We start from the raw sequence: 20,751 nt of genomic DNA on the forward strand, positions 1-20,751 counted from the left end.
TCATCTTGGTGAGCATGGTGGGCATGCTGTGGCCACAGTAATGTCAAGTTGAGTCACTTGCCTGAGCCTCTGTCTGTGAGGACCCTCAGAGGCTCCTAACTCCTTGCCCATCCGAGGTAGGATGGCTAGCCAGTGGATGGGCCCAGCCCTCAGAGCCAGGGTCCCCAGTGTCCCTTGACTGTCAGGGATATGCCTCCTGTGTGCCCGGCCAGCCTGCCCTGAGGGCCACAGACCTGCATCCACCGGTCATCCATGCTCTCCTCCTTGGCGCAGACGATCAGCTTGCACCTGGCTTTCTTGGCCAGAGCAGCCACTGACTTCAGGAAGTCCTCGTTTTCCAATATTCTAGAAAGAGCAGAAAAGAAGCTCCTTAGTGCCCTTGATTCAGTGGCCAGTGGCCTTGGCTGGGTTGCCATGGGGCAAGCTGGACCCCTAGGGGTTCTCTAGGGGTGAAGCAGGGGCTCAGGACTGGAGGAGCCGGGGAGGGGCACGGTGGGTGCACCCAGACACCTGGGGCCTGGACGGAGACCCCGGCTCACCTGCCTCTCTGCTCTCAGCAAGCTTATCTCACTGAACTTTTGTTTTTTTAAATTAACTTATTTATTAAAAAAATATTTTCTAATGGAGGCACTGGGGATTGAACCAAGGACCTCGTGCATGCTAAGCACGTGCGCTACCTCTGAGCTATATCCTCCCCCACATCACTGAACTCTTGTAACAACCCAGGAGGGGAACTAGCAGGTACTCACCCTCCACAAACACACACACACACACAAGGAGAAGACAGAATGAGGAAGTCAGTCTAAAGTCACGCCACCTGGGGACAGCACTGGGATTTGAACCCAGACCTTGCTGGCTTTCAGCCTGTGTCCTGAGCACCAGGTTATATTACTTACACCCTCAGCCCTTCTGTCCCGAAGTGATGGGAAGAGGAGAGAGGAGGGTCCCCCTGAGACCCTGCATAGTTAGTAGGTGCTCTCAGGCTGCAGGATACATGCCGAAGTTCTCTAGAGCAGCTTGTGAAAAAGCAGCGGGCTCGCACATATACTAAAATGCAGCTGGACCCCGTCCCCTGAGTTGAGACCCAGCTGTTCAGAGGTCGGCCAGGAACACGCGTTTTAAGCGAGCGCCCAGAAGTTTCTGGTGCTGGAGGCCCGCAGGTCACACTCTCAGGAGCCCTGGAGGCCTGGCTCCAGGACTGAGGGTTCTCACCTTCCCGGTCTGGCCAACTCGGTAGGCCCCCAGGAGCTAAAGCAGCCTCAGCCCACACCAGGGCAGCAGAGCAACAATGAAATCAACAACAATGACGATTTCTCCTGCCTTTTTATGGCTCCAACCGGCCTCAGCCCTCAGCGAGTCGCAGCAGGGATACAAATTTTTCCCCATTCTCACAACAAGCGCGAGTTGGGCCTGGGCCCCAACACAGGGCTCCTGAGGGCTCTCCCAGGTGTGTCTGGGCCCCGCCCCCAGCACTCCAGGGCCCTCACCTGCACACATACACCTCCTTCGGGGGCTGAGTGTTGGGGGTCATGATCCAGGGGGCCACGCGGAAGACCACACTGTCCTGGAAAACCAGGGCTTCGGGGAGATCCTGTAGGCGGAGGGGCAGGGGCCGGGCTGTCACAGCAGCCATGGCCCCACACCTGTTTCCTGGCAGCTGTTTGGAGCCCCCGCCCCAGCTGGGCTCTGTACCCCCCACCCGAGCTGGGCCACCGCCTGGAAGTCCAGTTCCCCCTCTGGGCCGCCATCCTGGCCTACCGGGTTGGACGTGTCCAGCAGGGAGAGCTTGAGGGAGACGAGCCCCTGGAAGCTGGCGTCTGGGAAAGCCAGGCCCTCCACGTAGAAGTCTGTGCTGTGCTGGCCGCCAGGGAGCTCCAGCGGGTGAGAGGGCTGCTGCGGCCCCACGACCATGTTGTACCTGGAGGGCTGTTTGTCTGCTAGAGATAACAGGGGGCACTCAGGTCTGCGTCCCCTCCTCTGAGATCCTGTCTTCTTCTCTTTGGTGCTGTGACACCTTCCCAAGGCCACCATATGTCACCCATGAGGGCCCCTCACAGCGCATCTGGACAGAGCCTCCCCTAGGAGGAAGGGACTAGAGCCTCAGCTGGGACATTCCCCTCGCCTCCCCATGGAGGTCCAGGAATGGAGTAACGAGGGTGTCTGAGTCATCCCCAACTTTACAGAAAGGTCAATATACATTAAGATTCATTCATTCATTCAGTCAGTCAGTCATTTATTCATTCATTCCTGAGCACCTGCTCTCAGCTAACACCTGGAAAGACCAGGGAGCGCACAGCCTCCTGGGTGAATAGGGAGGTGCAAAGATAGTCAAAATCACAGACGTCACTAAGTGCTGGGATGGAGGCAACCCCAGAGGGTCAGGGAAGGCTTCCTGGAGGAGGTGACACCTCAGCAGAGGCAAGGAGTAGGTTTGCGGCCAAACCAATGTCATTCTAATCACTTTGAATGGAAGTAAGTCAGATCAAGCTGTGCCTCTGCACAACCCTCAGTTGGTCTGCCTCCTGCTCCTGCAAACTAGGAGCTGCAGTCATTCCCTGCCTCCCCGACCTGGCCCCTTCCCCTGTGGCCTTTCTTCTCCAGCGTCATCTACCCCCTTAACCCTTGCATGATGAACGCCAGCTGTGCTGGCCTTTCTGCCTTCCTCAAGCCTACAGACACTGTCCCACCTCAGGGCCTTTGCACTGGTGGTTCCCTCTGCCTAGAGTGCCCTTCCCCTGGGTGTCTGCGTGGCTGTTCCCACCCCTCCTTCTGCTCACATGACACCTGGAGGAAGCCTTCCCCGACCACCCTCTCCCCACACCCCCAGATGCCACCCCCATCTTCTTCTTCCCCCTCCCCATTAAACGTTCTTCTGTGTAGTGTTTAACACATCTGATGCACTAGATGTTTTACTTAATGATTTTACACATCATCCCTTTCAACCTCTCAACCCACTGAGCTGAAAGCAACAGGAGGGCAGGGACTCTATTATGTTCTTTGCTCCCTGCTCTCTACCTAGAACGGAGCCCAGCCCTCCGTGGTCTGTGCTCACGAGCCTCTGAGAAGTTACTGATATCTTTGATCAGCAGGATGCTGAGAACAAATTATTACATAACATGCACAGTCAGCTTGGAGTCAGAAACTTCTGCAAACAAGAGTCGTGTGTGTGTGTGTGTGTGTGTGTGTGTCAGAGAGAGACAGAGTCAGTCACACAAGGAACAATTACAACACTCCTTGGGAGGGAGGTCGTTTCCTTCTCTGCACTCACCAGCACCACACAGCATCTTGTTTGGCTCTATTTTGGGCCCTTTCTAGAAGGCAATGGACAGAGAAGCTGTCCATCTTGCTCACTGCCTCATCCTTGGTTCTTAGAACCTGGCACATGGTAGGTACTTGGGAATTATTAGCCGAAGTGGGTGTGAAGGGGTGGTGACCCATTGGCTGGGGCCGGAAGGGAACACGAACAGCCAAGACAACTCACAACTGGCTTGAAACACCCTGACTTTGTCCATCTCAGATTTGGCCACGTGGAGCATCAGCTGATGCTTGCTGAAGAAGTCCCTGGGGGTCTTCGTGCTCAGGGTCACCAGGGACATGTCCTGCAGATCTAGAACGAGAAGGGCGTGGCCCGAGACACAGGTCTGTGAGCCCATTGCCCAGTTTTATTGTCTTTACACTCTTTTTGGTATTTAAATGACATTTTTGATTTTAGAATTAAAGCAAGGTTTTGGTCCTCTCTCACCAGTGAGCTTAGGATGTGAGCTCAGCGAAACAGAGACTACATTGATATCAATTGTTGCTCTGTTCCCAGCTCCTAGAAGCACCTAGAACAATGTCTAGCACAAGGTGGGTGCTCAATAACCATTTATGGAATGCGTGAGTGGAAAGGTTCCTTCCCTGCGCCTGCGTGGGAAGTCAACCAACCCAAACCGTGGCCAACAAACGTGTGAGGGGAGGCAAGCTGGCCACGGGCCACGTGGTGAAGGGCACTGGAGCTGGCGGGGTTGGAACCCGGGATCTGTGTTAGCTTGCCTTGGTGCCTCTGTTTCCTCGTCAGCAGACAGGGCGAAGTGCAGTGCCCGCGCAGAGGGAGGAGTGTCCTCGTGTATATAAAGTGCTAATTACAGTGCCCGGCGCCCTGGGAGCGCACAAAGGCTGCATACGGACCACGCGACTATTACGGGGTGCCGGGCACCGTGCAGAGGCTGCTTCCCAGCATCAGGCCAGGCCCGCTGCAGGCAGCTTCAAAATGCATCCATTTCTATGCTATTCTAGCAACATCCCAGGAGGGCTGCAGCCGCTGCCCTGGCCAGCGGACTTCACCCCCTCAGCGCCCTCCTCCAGGGCAGGTGGGCAGTGTGTCCTCCACCCCCGCCACATCCCAGAGGTCAGACAGCAGAGACCCTGCACCTGCCACCATCCTTGTGTCCCTAAACCTGCCCCAGTGTAGGGATGTCCACGTTCAAATCCTGAGCCTGTGACTTACTAGCTGTGACCTGGAGCAAATTGCTTAAATTTCCCATGCCTCAGTTTTCCCATCTGTAAAGTGGGGATGAGGACCATACATACTTCTGAGCCCTATGCTGAAGGATCAGATGAGATAAAGATTCTGAACTGCATACAGCGGGGGCTCGGGGCTGCTCTGACCTGAGTTTGGGGCCGATGTCAGGCTTTGATTTTGAATTATCTCAGGCCCCAGGTTTGACCCAAGAGCAAAAGTTTGGGTTGGGCAGTGGGCCAGGGCATGGCTACTGAGCCCTGGAGGGGGCATTTGGAGACTCAGCACTGTTCCCAGCTCGTCCCTGGCTGCGCTGTGACCTTGGGGTGGGTCACTTGCCCTCCCAGGACCCATGTCCATTCCTCCACCTACATAACAGACGTCCTAACAAAAACACGCTCCCAGTAACCCCGGTTTCTTCAGGCTTTTACAAGGCTCAGGACCCAGGGCTTTATGAACAGACAAAACTCTATTCCCATTGGCTCTTGGGGGTCTTTACCTTGGCTGTCAAACACCTGGTCATCCATGCAGTCCACAGTGGAAGAATCGGGATTGTCCTTGTCACAGTTCACCAGCAGGATGGCACCCTGCCCACGAGGGCCCCAGGTCCAAGTCCTCTGTGGACACCCAGCAGAGATGCAGTGCGCTTAGGACCCTGCCTATGTCCCTCCAACTCTTGGGAAAGCACAGCCCCCTCTCCCTAGCCCCTCGATAGCCTTGCGTGATTTACACATCTTGCTCCCACATCAGGTAGTTCTTTTTCCCAACAGTGGGCTCTGTGTCTGCTCCCAAAGTCATAAACACATTCAATTCACTTTTAAAAAGGAGCCCAAGACAGTAAAATTGACATCAACAGCTTTGAAAAACTGTTGGATTGGCAAATCAAACTGAGCTAAATATTTGTGTCAAGATTCTAATCTAAATAGTTACTCTTAGGAGAACTCTTAATTACTCGTTCATCAAAGTGTGGGTGCTATTCTTAGCAGCCACTTATTGTCTGCCCAAAGATTAAAGCAAATTAAGTAGCCCCTCCCAGCAGGATCTAATAGTGGTGACATCTTCTGTTTGTAGGAGAGCGTTCCCCTCAGGGAATGACTGCATTTTGAGTGGAAGGTAGGTTGGATTCCACTCCCAGAATTGTAATTCTTCCCCCTGCTTAAAAAAAAACTTTTTTGTGGGTGCAGGTAATGAGGTTTACTTATTGTTTAAAGGAAGTACTGTGGATGGAACCCAGGACCTCATACATGTTAAGCATGCGCTCTACCACTTGAGCTATACCCTCCTTCTTCGTCCCCCGACTTTTGATTGACCCCGCAAAGGGATCTTAATTTTTGACAGGTCATATCATCCTAGAGTGCATAGCAGCATAAAACTGTGCAGGCAGCTTTGAGGTTCAGGGACATCCTGAGGTTCGTCAATGTACCCCAGTTAAGATTATTCATTACCTACGTGCCCCCCCCCTATAATTCCGCAACATATATCCCCTGCCCCTACCTGGCTCCTTCCCTCCCGCACGCCAGCCATGTCTTCCTTTCTCTATAATTCACCCCATGTGAATCTCTCCCATCAGTCATTATCAGGAGATTTTTGAGCCAGAGTCGACACCTGCCTACAAATTTTCTCTCTGCCGTGTATTTACTGGGCGACTCTCTAGTTTCCAGTTTGTGGGACAGCACATCCTCTGAACCCACAATTGTGAGAAATTAGCTTTTTAAAAGGGCTGAGAACTATATAAACCAAAACGGTAATGGGTATTGGTGATTTTAATTTTCTTATTTTTGTCTTGTTCTTCCTAAATTGTGTTTCTTTTACTATTAAAATAAGATACATGAGATAGACTGCTGTTCACCCCCATAACCACCAGGGGGAGCCCGAGGAGAATCCAGCAGAGTTTCGAGAGCATTTGGGGTGTGGGTCAAGGCTGAGCCATACCTGATCTTTCTTGCCTCCTGTTGGCTTCATTTTGCCAGTGCGGGAGATGTCCGCGCTCAAGGAGATTTCTGAAATCCCAGTAAGTAAGAGGAGAGGGTTGGCGAGGGTAAGGGTCGGGGCACTCAGCCTGGCCCCAGATGGACAATCCTTCCTCCAGGAGACTATCTGCACAAAAGCTTCGCTCCCTCATTTTCAGAGGAGATACCCCCATGTTTCTGAAGAAGTTTGACTGCAATTCAAACAGTGAGCCAGGGCTTCTGACCACACCCATTCTCCTTGAGTCGGGGGCCATGCCATAGCTGTGATGCCAACCAGACCTTGCACACCTGGCCACACCCAGGGGTTTCAGAAAGAGTTCCCAGCCATCCAGTGGATGTTTGGTGCGAAGTCCCTGCAAGGACACCTTGCCAGGCTCTCAAAGGTCTCTGGCCCCAACTCCGGCCCCCTTGGGGCAAGGGACATGGTGATTACTCCAACCCACCTAGGGCTTCATTCTGTGTATTGTGACTGCACTGGGGATGAATCGTGGCCCCAAACATACCCTGCTCTGTCCAAATGGCATGGCTGAGAAAGCCTATGCTCATTTCTAAATCCTTCCCTGCTCATCAGAACACATGACTACACGGTCATTCCAATGACACTGTGTGCCCATGGTGTGATATAGTGACCTCATGAGCTCACAGTATGAGATTGATCTGATGTTCTTTTAAACGTATCCATAGCCATGGATCAGTGCTGGACCAGAGAGCACCATGCATGGTGGCCTGGACTTCTTCGCTTCTTCACTAACCAGCTGCATTACCTTGGGCAAGTCTGTTTACCTCTTGTACCTCAGTTTCTTCGTCTGTAAAATGGGAATAATAACACTACCAATTTCATTGGATTGTTGTAAGGTTTCAGTGTAAAGTCTTGGCACACCACCTGGCACAGAGTGAGTGCTATATAATATTAATAATAATAAATTATCATTAATTATTAAAATGTGTATTAATGAAATAAATGAATGAAATTCATTAATGAAATGAAAATGAAACATCCACATGCTGTTCATGCAATTAATATAATAGTAATATCATGTTATTATTGTTCAACATGAGGTCAAGTTAAAAATATACTTTATTTAAAAAAGAATATTAAGTATGAGTATATGTAGATCATTGATGCAACAAAAATGGTGAAGACGGGATGTAAATAAAGGAATTTGGGGAACATTGGTCTATATTCCTGTGTAAGACAGTGTCATCATCTACTTTTCTTCATAAATATTTGAGATCTCCAAAAGGCATAGAGACTCATATATTGAAAATGCACGTACCACTTCCTAAGCTGATAAATAAAATATTGAGATATAATTGGAGCTCCCTACAAATGCCTTCTCTCCCAGTTGTATTTGCATTTCACTGACTGGGGAAGGAATATTTATGAACTACTAGATGTATGACTGGCTAGAAATTGTCCTTTTTCTCTGCTCTGTCTAAAGTAAGCTTCAGGGTATAGTTTCTTGGGAAAGATACCTTGCAGGTGTGTGTGTGTGTGTGTGTGTGTGTGCAGGGGCAGGGGGCCATGCTCCAAGGTTCTGGGCATCACTTACCGACCCCGGTGATGTAGAGCAGGGCTTGGATTGGGGCAGTCTTGGGTCCATAGTATGAAATCTGAACCTGTAGGACAGAAGGAAACCATTAATGGCTTCTCTTAGCCATTCAACAAATACCAACTGGCCTGTTACGTACCAGCTGAGAGCAGGATGCTGAGGAGACAAGGCTGGGATTCCCAGCCTATTAGGAACACCTCCACTGGTGGGAGTGGAGGGGCAGCAAAACACTGAAGTGACTGTGATGCATAGAAGAGGGTCCTCTGGGAGCCCAGGGATGTGGGGGCTTACTCTGCCTGTGTGGTGTCAGGGAGACACCCTTTGCGGTAGGTCTTGGACGGAGAAGTCCAGCAGCAGGAGCAGGAGTCGGCAGCTGGGGACGTGGGGGAAGAGGCATTTTAGCAGGAGAGTGCTGGTTACAAGCCACAGGAAGTGGCTGGCAAGCCAGAGGGAGGGAGGAGACCTGAAGGACCAGACTTTGGAGAGGCTGGAGCCCCAGCCCTCTGAGGATTTAGGGAGCCGGAGCTTCGGGTGGGTGCTGGTCTCTTCAGGGCAGGCGCTGCTGAGATTAAGAAACACCAACCCCCATTGCCCAAGATGCAAAATCCAGGAAGATGGGGGTGACTGGCCCAGTCTGGCCAGAGGAGGGCAGGGCGTCAGGAACCACACTTCCAACAAGATGGAGGAGGGATGTTCCCAAAGCCAAACCAAAGAGCTGCCCCTAGCAGAAGAGGAGCTCCTGAGGGGATGCACTGAGGTGTCTGGCCCTGTCCTGTAGGTGGTGGAGATCCAGGGAAATGTCACAGCCACTGTCACCTGGAGTCTGGACTGTGGCATCAGCCTCTGGACTGGTCTCCCTGTCCCCTGTCTACCACCTGGATCTAACCTACTCGCTACACTGCCACCAGTGGGGTCTTTCTAACACAATGTGTGGTCTTGTTACTCCTGTTCAAAAGATTTTCATTGGCTTCCTGTTACCCCCAGAAATGAGCTCCTGGATGCAAAACCCTCTAATTCTGGCTCCCTCTCTCCCCCATCTCCCCCTCCACCCTCCTTTCTTTCCATGCAGATCTTCCTCAGTTTCCCCAATACATGCCTCTCCCTCTCTTGTCCAGAGTGTACGCACAGGCCACATCCTCTATGGAGAGCTCTCACTCCTCTCTCCCTCTCTTACGCAGGTCATTCGTACCATCCTTCAGCTTGCCACTTCTCCCAGGAAGCTTTCCTTGATTGCATCCTCCCTGACCAGCTTTGCTGCCCAAGGTCTGTCTTCCTACAGCAGGCAACACCTCTGCCCCAGGGGAGCCTGCTTGGCCTGTCCTGTTGGGAACAAGTGGTTGTTGGCACAGATCTCTGCGGAAATACCGGAAGGTTCTGTTGAATCCATCTATAAGTCAGTGCGGGTACAGTGGGTGGAATGGTGGTTCTCCGAAAAGGTATGTCCACATCCTAATCTCTGGAACCTGTGACCGTGACCTTATTTGGAAAAAAGATCTTTGCAGATGGAATTAAGGATCTTGAGATAAGATCATCCTAGATTACCCGGACAGGTCTTAAATCCCAAGACAAGTGTCCTTAAAAAGAGTGAGGCGGGGTGGGGGGGGGGGAGATTTGACAGGCTGAGGAGGAGGCAATGTGACCACGGAGGCAGAGACTGGAGAGATGCGGCCGCAAGTCTAGGCACGCCCACAGCCACCAGAAGCTCGAAGAGGCAAAGAGCTGATTCTCCCCTGGAGCCTCCAGAGGGATCATGGCCCGGCCAACACCTTGATCTGAGACTTCCATCCTCCAAAGTATAGAAGTATACATTCTGTTGTTTCAAGCCAATAGATTGTGGTCATTCATTACAGCAGCCATAAAAAACTAAATCCACAGGCAGGGACCAGGGCTGCCTGGCGCTGCCCGGCTGTGGCCTTCCTAGCCATCACCACCACTTCTAATTGTTTACATTGTGTTGCTCTTACCCAGAGGCTGTAAACCTCATAAGGGCTGCAACCTCACCTTTCTCATTCTTTTCTGTATCTCCAGTGTCTGGCAGTGCCTGGCATGGAGCAGGTGATTACTAGATGCTTACTAGATGCATGAATTTAATCAAAACCCTGACCTCCATACACCCTTGGCATCTCTATATTGTCTGTGAGGATGCTACGGCTGGAAAAAGCTATCACAAGCTTTTCTAGGGAGAAGAGGGCTCTGCTAGGGCTGGGGCTGAGGGTCAGTGCAGGACGGACTGAGTGGCTGACCTGCTGTGACCCGCTGACCTCCTCCTCCACATCCCAGCCCACGGCTGCCACACTCACCTTCTGGTCACCTGTGCTACTGCTGGCAGCTCTCACCGTCAGGTTCACCTCCAGCCCAGGGCCCAGGGGCCATGCGGAGGAACCCGTGGGATTCTTCTTGGCTGGAGGACTGTGGGCAACATCTACGCCCACTCCTGGGGAGGCGCTGATGCTGAAGGATGTGTAGCCCTGGGGGGCAGAGCTGTGGAAGAGACAGATGGAGTGGACGGAGAGATGCAGTGAGGCAGAACCTGGCCCACCACTGCTCTCTCCAGCGTTCTGCCTTTTCCCAACAGGTGTAACACCAGATGGCAGCCAGGCTGACCCTGACCCTGACCCTGGGAGTAAGTACCGTGAGGTTGACAGGAGCTAGTGAGAAACAGACAGGAAGACCCGGAGGGCTTACACTTATACTAGGAAAACTACAGAAAGATGCGCACACCAAGGACACAAGCATGGATGGATGCATAGAGTGATGCATACACCATGAGGTTTACATTAAACACAAATGTGCACACACGGGGTGGTGCATATACAAAGAATCACACAGACTTCTGCTTCTGGAGCTGTGGCAGCCCAGTTCTCTGAAGGAACTTCCTCTTACAAAACAACTGGCCCTGGTTAGAATATACTTTTTAAAGCATTGCTGAGATCATGAGAAGTAAGAGAAATTTCCAAGGTCTCTGTTCTCTGCATGTGTGCACACGTGCACGCACACCCCCCCCCCCAGTGGTTGAGAATACTAAAGACAAACAGGTCTTAAGCGTATCCAGAAAGAAAAGTCAGACCATCTGTAAAGGAATAATCATTAGATTGAGAGCAGATTTCCCAACAGTAACAGTGAAATCCAGAAGACAGGTGAATAGTATCTTCAAACTATTTTGAAAAAAAAACCTGTCAACTTAGAATTGTGTACCCCCAAATCATAATTTAATAAAGACATTTTTAGATGAAGAAAAACTGATATTTAAAAATCAACATCCTTTCCCCAAGGAACTTCTAAAGACATACATTAAGGGGGAGATACCTGATGCCAGAAGCATGGACTGGATGTAAGAAATAATGGTGAACAAATAAAATGGTAAATATTTTGGTAAATCTAAAACAAATTGTCTGCATTTTAAAAGTTTATTAAAATATCCAAATTGCGAGAATTAAAAAAAAGAGCAGAGTGTAAATTGGGAGGGGTAACAAGAGTTGAAATATTTTGAGGTTCTTGATTGAAAAGAGAGTTAAAATAGTGTTTAATTCTAGATTTTACAGAGTTAAAAATGTATGATTGAAATGTAAAGGTGTATTCTGACCACAGGTGGTATGACACTAGAAATCAATCACAGAGAGAAAAATGAGGAAAAAAATAAGGACATGGAGAGTAAACAACACGCTACTAAAGAAGTAATGGGTCAACGATGAAGTCGAAGAGGAGATCAGAAAATGCCTTGAGACAAATGACAATGAAAATGCAATCTTACTAAAGCTGTGGCAAGTAGCAATAGCACTTCTAAGAGGGAAGTTCACAGCGATACAGGCCTTCCTCAGGAAACAAGCAAAATCTCAAATAAACAACCTAACCTACCACCTGAAAGAATTAGAAAAAGAAGAACAAAGAAAACCCCAAATCAGCAGAAGGAAGGAAATAATCAGGATCAGAGGGGAAATGAATAAGATAGAGATTAAAAAAAAAAACAGAAAAGATCAATAAAACTAAGAGCTGATTTTTAAAAAAAATTATACTTATTTTTTATTTTAGTTTTTTGGGGGAGGTAATTAGATTTACTTATTTATTCATTTCAACCGAGGTATGGGGGATTGAACCCAGGACCTCGTGCATACTAAGCATACACTCTACCACTCAGCTCTACGGTCCCCCAAGAGCTGGCTTTTTGAAAGGAAAACCAAAATCAATAAACCTCTAACTCAGCCCACCAGGAAGAAAAGAGAGAGGACCCAAATAAACAAAATAAAAAATAATAACTGATATTGCAGAAATACAAAAAAATCGTAAGAAAATACTGTGAATAGTAACATGCCAGCAAACTGGACAACCCAGAAGGAATGGACAAGTTTCTAGAAACATACAGCCTGCCAAAACTGAGTCAAAAAGAAATAGGTAATTTGAACAGGCTGATCACTAAAAGTGAAATTAAATCTGTAATAAAACACACAAAAAACCTCTCTATAAACAAAAGTCCAGGACCAGATGGCTTCACTGGGGAATTCTACCAAACATACAAAGAAGAACTTATACCAATCCTTCTCAACTCCTCCAAAAGATTGAAGAGGAGGAAACACTCCCAGAGTCATTCTATGAAGCCACCATCACCCTGATACCAAAACCAGACAAAGACACTATAAAAAAAAAAAAGAAAATTATAAGCCAATATCTTTGATGAATATGGATGCAAAATTTCTCAACCAAATATTAGCAGACTGAATTCAACAATCCATAAAAAGGATCATGCACTATGTTCAAATTGGATTCATTCCAGTGTTACAAGGATGGTTCAATATAAGCAAATCAATTAATGTGATACACCACGTCAACGAAAGATAAGGCAAAAACCACGTGATTATCTCAATAGATGCAGAAAAAGCATTTGATAAAATTCAACATTCACTCAACATAAAAACTCACCAAAGTGAGTATAGAGGGAACATATCTCAACATAATAAAAGCCATTTATGACAAACCTACAGCCAACATAATACTAAACAGTGAAAAGCTGAAAGCCTTCCCACTAAATTATGGAACAAGACAAGGATGCCACTCTCACCACTTCTATTCAACATAGTATTTGAAGTCCTAGCCACAGCAGTCAGACAAGAAAAAGAAATAAAAGGTATCCAAATTGGAAGGGAAGTGGTAAAATTGTCATTATATGCAGATGACGTGATATTCTATATAGAAAACCCTAAAGAGTCCACACAAAAGCTATTAGAACAAATGGGGAGGATATAGCTCAAGTGGTAGAGCACATGCTTAGCATACACAAGGTCCTGGGTTCAATCCCCAGCACCAACTCTAAAAATAAAACAAATAAGTAAACCTAATTACCTCACTTCCCCCCAAAAAACTGTTAGAACTAATAAAAGAATTCAGCAAGATTACAAGATGAATACACAGAAAACTGTTACATTTCTTTATAGTAACAATGAAATATCAGAAAGTAAAAAAAAAAATCCTGTTTAAAATCACATCAAGAAAAAAGCTTAGGAATAAACCTAACTAAGGAGGTGAAAGAGGTATACACTGAGAACTATAAAACATTGATAAAGGAAACTGAAGATGATTCAAAGAAATGAAAAGATATCCCATGCTCTTGGAATGGAAGAAAGAATATTTTTTAAATGGCCATACTACCCAAAGCAATCTACAGATTTAATGTGATCCCCATCAAATTACCCAGGACATTTTTCACCAAACTAGAACAAATAATTCTAAAATTTATACAGAACCACAGAAAACCCAGACTTGCCAGTGCAATCCTGAGGAAAAAGAACAAAGCTGGAGTCATAACACTCCCAGATCTCAAACAATATTACAAAGCTACAGTAATCAAAACAGTGTGATGTTAGCACAAAAATAGACATGTAGGTCAGAGCAGAATAGAGAGCCCAGAATTAAATACAAGACATGAGCCACAGAAGAGAACATAGGCAAAACATTCTCTGACACAAATCATAGCAATATTTTCTTAGAACAGTCTCCCAAGGCAAAAGACATAAAAGCAAAAATAAACAAATGGAACCCAGTCAAACTTAAAAGCTTTTGCACAGCAAAGGAAACCATAAACACAACAAAAAGACAACCTACAGACTGGGAGAAAATATTTGCAAGCAATGTAACCAACAAGGGGTTAAGTTCCAAAATATACAAACAGCTCATACAACTCAATATCAAACAACAACAACAACAACAACAACAAAAACAGCAACAACAACAACAGCAAGTAACCCAATCAAAGATGGGCAGAAGACCTAAATAGACATTTCTTGAAAGAAGACACATAAATGGCCATCAGGCACATGAAAAGATGCTCAGCATCGCTAATTATAAGAGAAATGCAAATCAAAACTAGAATAAGGTGTCAACATTCTAGATTTTGGCCATGCCAGTATGTATGTAGTGATATCTCATCATCGTTTTCTTGTATTTCTCTAAGGACATACACAGAGCATCTCTTGATATCCTTACTTGCCATCTGAATCTCTTCATTGGTGAGGTGTTTGTTAAGGTTTTTGTTCTATTTTTCAATCATATTCTTAATGCTGAACTTTAAGAGTTCTTTGTATATTTTGGATAATAGTCCCTTATCAGATAGGCTTTTTGCAAATATCTTCTTCCAGTTTGTGGCTTGTCTTTCATTCTCTTGACAGTACTTTTGGCAGAGCAGAAAACTTTAATTTTCATCAGGTCCAGATTATCAGTTCTTTCTGTCATGGATCATGCCTTTGGTGTTGTATCTCAAATGTTATCATGAAACTCGAGATTATCTAGATTTTCTTCTATGTTATCTTCTAAGAGTTTTATAGTTTTGCATTTTAATTTAGGTCTGTGATCTATGATGAGTTGTGAAGGATGTAAGGTCTGTGTCTAGATTTATTTTTTGGATATGGATATCCACTTGTTCCACTACTATTCATTGAAAAGGTTACCTTTTCTCATTCTATTGTCTTTGCCTCTCTGTCAAAGATGGAATTGGCTATATTTATATGGGTTTATTTCTGGTCTGTATTCTGTTCCATTGATTCATTTGTCTATTCCTTCATTAATACCACACTGTCTTGATTACTGTAGCTTTACAGTAGTGTCAGTCTTCCAATTTTGTTCCCCTTCAATATTATGTTGGCTATTCTGGGTTTCTTTGCTTCTCCATATAAACTTTAGAATCAGTTTCTTGATATCCACAAAATAACCTGGTGGGATTTTGATTGGGATTGCATCAAATCTATAGATCAATTTGGGAAGAACTGACAATATTGAGTCTTCCTATCCATGAACATGGAATAGATCTCTATTTGTTTACTTTTTTGATATCTTTCATCAGAGTTTTGAAGTTTTCCTTGTCAGATTTTATACATATTTTGTTAGATTTATACCTAAGTATTTAAATTTGGGGGGTCAAATGTAAATGTTATTGTGTTTTAAATTTCAAATTCTATTTGTTCATTGCTGGTATATAGGAAAGTGATTTTTGTACATTAACCTTGTGTCTGGCAATCTTGCTATAACAGTTCATTAGTTCCAGAAGTTTTGGGATTTTGCTGTGTGGTTTTTTTTTTTTTTTGGTCAATTCTTTGGGTTTTCTACATAGATGATCATGTCATCTGTGAACAAAGACAAGTTTATTTCTTTCGTTGCAGAAAAAAATGTGTTACAGCTCAGTTGTGACAACAACCTGGATCCCCGTGAGAAACCAAATAGCAGTCGCAGAGTTGGAGAACTCAGGTTTATTACACCAGCACACCCAGAAGAGTTAGCACTCCAAGCTCTGGACCCCCAGCTGTAGGTTTACACAGGCTTTTATAGGCTGCAAGTTTACACTTTGCAACATCATATGCAAATACGGTATAACTAAAGTTGACTAATTAGGAACAAGCTTGTAGAAATGGACCAATCAGGAGTGAGCTCCATGTAAATGAAGTAATACAAATGGACCAAACAGACGTTAGGGAAATGGACCAATCAGGAGTGAAGGAAATAACCAATCAGGAGTAAGCTCAGGGAACCAATAGAATTTTAGGGGTAAGTAAGCCGGTTCAGAGGCAAAAAGTGAGATAGAGCCTCTGGGCCAGGGAACCGGATGGTGCTGGCAGGGAGTAACGGCGCTGCCTGGGGGTCCTGCCGGTCTTCTTATAGGGCTTCCCACCTTACTTTCTTCTCTATAGGTATTCCTCTTATTTCCTTTTCTAGTCTTAACCATTAGCTAGGATTTTTAGTATCACGTTGAAAAACACTGGTGAGAGGGGACACCTTTGCTTTGTTATTGACTTTAGTGAAAAGGCTTCAAATTTCTCACCATCAAGTATGATGTTACCTGTAAGCCTTTTGTAGATATTCTTCATCAAGCTGAAGAAGATCCCCTCTATTCTTAGTTTACTGATTTTTTATATCATGAATGAGATTTTGCATCTTTTAAAAGGTGTCTGAGACATTTTTTATGCCCTTTCTTAAACAAGACACAAAATCCATAAACAAGAAAAAAAAGATTGATAAACTCAACTAGATGAGAATAAATAACTTCTGTTGATCAAAATGCTCTATAAAATGAAAAGACAAGCGTAAGCTAAGAGGAAGATATTCACAGCACAAAACTGACAAAGGCTTAGCTTCTACAATATTTAGAGAACCTGGGCTAATCAACATGAAAAAACAACCAACTCAATAGAAAAAAATGAGCAAAAGACACAAGCAGACATTCATGGAGGTTAAAACACAGATGGATGATAAACACATGAAGATTCACTCCACCTCACTAATCAGTAAGGAAATGAAAATATTGAGGCCACAAGACGGTTTTATATTCACTTGACTGATGAAAAACAACACCATAGACTATGTGGTTCAAAGGAGACTCTTAACACCCCACTCCTGGGATGGGAAGTTAACCGCTTTGTGAAACAACTTGGTGTTATCTTGCAAAGTCAAACGTTAGCCCTCCCCAAACCCAGCAATTCCACTCCTAGAGAATGTCTTGCATGTGTACACAAGGAGACACATCCAAGAGTGTTCAGAGCAGCCCCTCTGTGACAGTGAATGACCTACAGAGAGTGGAATCCCCATGAAGAAATGCTAATTAACTGGAGCAGAATCAAACTGTAGTGGAGACTCCCCCGAGAGGCAGAACTCACTCCATAAGGCCACAAAGACACGGATTTTATGATTACATTTTCTATTTTTATTTATTTTTAAAAGTTTTCTATTTTTAAAAAATTTATTGAAGTATAGTTGATTTACAGTGTTTCAGGTGTAGAGCAAAGTGATTCAGTTTTATATATATATAATATATATATATATATATATATATACACACACACACACACACACACAGACATACACACATACATATATTCTTTTTTGGATTCTTTCCCATTATAAGTTATTACAAGATATTGAATATAGTTCTCTGTGCTATACAATAGGCCCTTGTTGTTTATCTGTTTTGTATATAGTAATGTGTATCTGTTGATCCCAAATTCCTAATTTATACCCTGCTTTCCCCTTTGGCAATCATAAGTTTGTTTTCTATGTTGGTGAGTCTATTTCTGTTCTCTAAATAAATTCATCTGTATCATTTTTTTAGATTTTATGTATAAGTGATATTATACGGTATTTGTCTTTCTCTCTCTGACTTACTTCACTTAGTATGATTAGCTCTAGATCTATCCGTGTCAATGCAAATGGCATGGCTTCATTCTTTTTTATGGTTGAGTAATATTCCACTGTATGTGTGTGCATGCACACGCGTGTGTAAACTTTTATAATAAAGTTCTTTGTCTCCATATCAAAAATTCTGTGTATTCATTATAGAGAATTAGGAAAATACCAGAAGAGTATGTGGTAGGCAGACTTCTTAGATACCTTCAATAACTGTCACCTCTGGTGTCCATGCTCTTGTGTAAGTCCTTCCTTTTGAGAGTAGGATGGACTTAGCAACTTCCTTCCAACCAGTGGAAAATGGCAAAAGTGATCGGCTGTGACTTTCATGGTAAGATTACAAAAGATCTCTCTCTCTCTTGCCTTCTTGGTTGGCTCACCTTGATGAAACCAGCTGCCGCATTGTGAGTTATGAACAGGCCCACATGGCAGGGAACTGAGGGGGACTTCCTGCCAACAGCATGGAGGGAACCAAAGCCCTCAGTCCACAAGCCCACAGGAGCAAAGTGCTGCCAGCAGCCATGTGAGTAGTTTGGTGCAGCCACTACGGAAAACGATTTGGAGATTCCTTAAAAAACTGAAAATAGACTTACCCTGTGATCCAGCAATCCCACTTCTGGGCACATATCCAGAGAAAACTCTGATTCAAAAGATACATGCACCCCAATGTTCATAGAAGCATTATTTATAATAGCCAAGACATAGAAGCAACCTAAATGTCCATTGACAGGTGACTGGATGAAGTTGTGATATATTTATAGAATGGAATACTACTCAGCCATAAAAAAGAAATTAAAAAAAATGCCATCTGCAGCAACATGGATGGACCTGGGGATTGTCATACTAAGTGAGGTAAGCCAGAAAGAACAAATACCATATAATATGTGGAATCTTAAAAAAAAAAAGGGACACATATGAACTTATTTATAAAACAGAGACAGACTCACAGACATAGAAAATAAGCTTACCATTACCAGGAAGGAAAGAGGGTGGGAGGGATAAATTGGGAGTTCAGGATTTGTAGATATACACTACTCTATATAAACTAGACAAAAAACAAGGACCTACTGTACAGCTCAGGGGACTATATTCAATACCTTGTAATAGCCTATAATGAAAAAGACAATGAAAATAATATATATATGTATAAATGAATCACTATGCTATACACCAGAAATTAACACAACATTGTAAATTGACTATTCAATTAAAAATATGTATATAAATTTTTGTTTCTCTGCCAAAGCCTGGAGGTTCCTTCTCTGCTCCGTGCACAGCTGTTTACCACGATGTTCACAAAGCCAAGGTGGGAAGTGGGGCCTCCCCAGCTGCCCAGGTGCCGAGGCAGGAGGTAGACAGGACAGGGATATACTGTGTGTCTACCACAACAGGAAGAAGAACAAAGGGCTCCAAGAACAACGGGGAGACAGAGACTTGGGGACAGAGACAAGGGGGTACAAAGAGGGAGGCAGCACCTGACCTGTGGGGCAGGGATCCCCTCAGCTGGCTGTGCTGGGCGTGGCTTCCTCGCCAGGAGCAGGGAGAAGGGCGTGGACAGGTGGCTTTGCCACCTGCCGGGGCTTCACAGCCATCCTCTTAGCCTGACGAGGAAACTGAGGTTCAGAGAGGTGGGGCCCTGAGAGACCACTAGACATTTAATGCTGTTCTCCTGCTGCCTGGGTTCAAGGAGCAAGTGACAATTTCAAGGAAAGGTCACAGACCCTCCTGTGGGCACCAATCTAGACCACAGATGCTCAAGCCTGGGATGGAGGAAGCTAGGGGCTGCCACTACTATTACTGACAACAACAATAACGCCAACCATGCACACGCACCGAGAGCGTTCCTAGGCCATCTGGATTAACCAGGGCTTGCACATAATAGGTATTCAGCTGTTTGTAAAAGGCAGGCAGGCAGGCAGGCAGGCAGTCATAAACAACTACCAAGGACAGACCCAGCACTGCGCTAAGTACTTAACAAACATTTTCGTGTTTCTTACATTTAACCCCTACAAGCACCCTACAGAATAGGTAATACCCCCCATTTCACAGATGAGGAAACTGAGGCTCAGTTGCCCAAGGCAGCCCAGTCAGCCACTAGCAGGGCCAGGTCTCCACCTTGGCCTCCCCATGCCAGAGCCCATCCCATCACACCCACGCTGTTACACACCCACGGATGGAGGCTTGGCTGAGAGGTTTGGCGTAACAAACTGCAGGGTGAACCAGGTCTAGGCCACAAAGTCCAGGGTCAAGCATTGCTTCCAGGGCACACTTGCTGTGTGACCTTAGGCAAGTCACAGGCCCTCCCTGAGCTTCCATTGCCTCCATGGTTAAAGGAGATGGTCCTGTTTGCTCTATAATAATTCCTTTGCAGTGAGACCCTGGGGAAGCCTCACTTGTATGTGGCAATGAACTCACTGCCTTGAGTCCAGGCACATCCCAGGGCCACTTGGGTCTTAGCTTTCCAGCTTCTCCCCTGGCAGTGGCTGCAGAGGCTGGAGTTTGAAGCTTGAGCCAAACACACATCTTGTGTCAGCAGAACCTGCTTATCCAGCATCACCAGACCTGCCCCTCAAAGCCAGGATGTCCCTCGCTTACCTGTAGACGTCCAGCTGAGTCTCGGTGCCCAGCACACACACAGCATAGGTGGGCTGTTCTGGGGCCACATGGATCACTGCCCCCTGGACCATCGTGCAGCTAGCTTGTCCCTCCGCCTGCAGGAAGTCCCTGGGCTGGTTTCTTTACAGCGCTCAGCACCCAGAGGAGGCCATGAGTCAGCACCTGTGGTTTGTGGCCCAGCAGCTCAGCCCCTCCCCACTTCAGGTCCCCGGCATATCTTCTCACTCCTCCTCTGCCCCAGAGCTGCCTCCCTGGACCCAGACCCTGCACGGGCATTGATGCCAGAATCAGGGGCAGCCTGGCTTTGTCAGGTTCCTGGGAAGGGCAGAGGGCTCAGGATCCAAATCACCTTCTCTAGGTTCAAAGCCCATTTTTGTGCCAGACCTGACGCTCTGATGCATTCACATGGCTATTTGCACACAGTAGGTCTTAATAAACCCAATTTCTCTGGCTAGTC

At 46.0% G+C, this 20,751-nt stretch overlaps 1 protein-coding gene across 1 annotated transcript in view; it reads right to left on the reverse strand.

Moving 5' to 3' along the window:
• PADI4 (peptidyl arginine deiminase 4) overlaps positions 1-20,384 on the reverse strand; it is a 32,362-nt gene extending 11,978 nt beyond the window's left edge. The window contains exons 1-9 of the mRNA XM_006196701.4: positions 20,274-20,384; positions 10,322-10,502; positions 8,022-8,088; positions 6,431-6,498; positions 4,998-5,115; positions 3,482-3,607; positions 1,759-1,937; positions 1,488-1,591; positions 234-345 (exon numbers count right to left, since the gene is read on the reverse strand). Of these exons, the coding sequence (XP_006196763.2) occupies positions 234-345; positions 1,488-1,591; positions 1,759-1,937; positions 3,482-3,607; positions 4,998-5,115; positions 6,431-6,498; positions 8,022-8,088; positions 10,322-10,502; positions 20,274-20,365 (1,047 nt within the window). The 5' untranslated portion in view covers positions 20,366-20,384. The remainder of the gene's footprint in view (positions 1-233; positions 346-1,487; positions 1,592-1,758; positions 1,938-3,481; positions 3,608-4,997; positions 5,116-6,430; positions 6,499-8,021; positions 8,089-10,321; positions 10,503-20,273) is intronic.
• Positions 20,385-20,751: the final 367 nt, after the last annotated feature.

Source organism: Vicugna pacos, chromosome 13, assembly GCF_048564905.1.
Source record: "Vicugna pacos chromosome 13, VicPac4, whole genome shotgun sequence".
In the NCBI taxonomy this organism is placed as follows: domain Eukaryota; kingdom Metazoa; phylum Chordata; class Mammalia; order Artiodactyla; family Camelidae; genus Vicugna; species Vicugna pacos.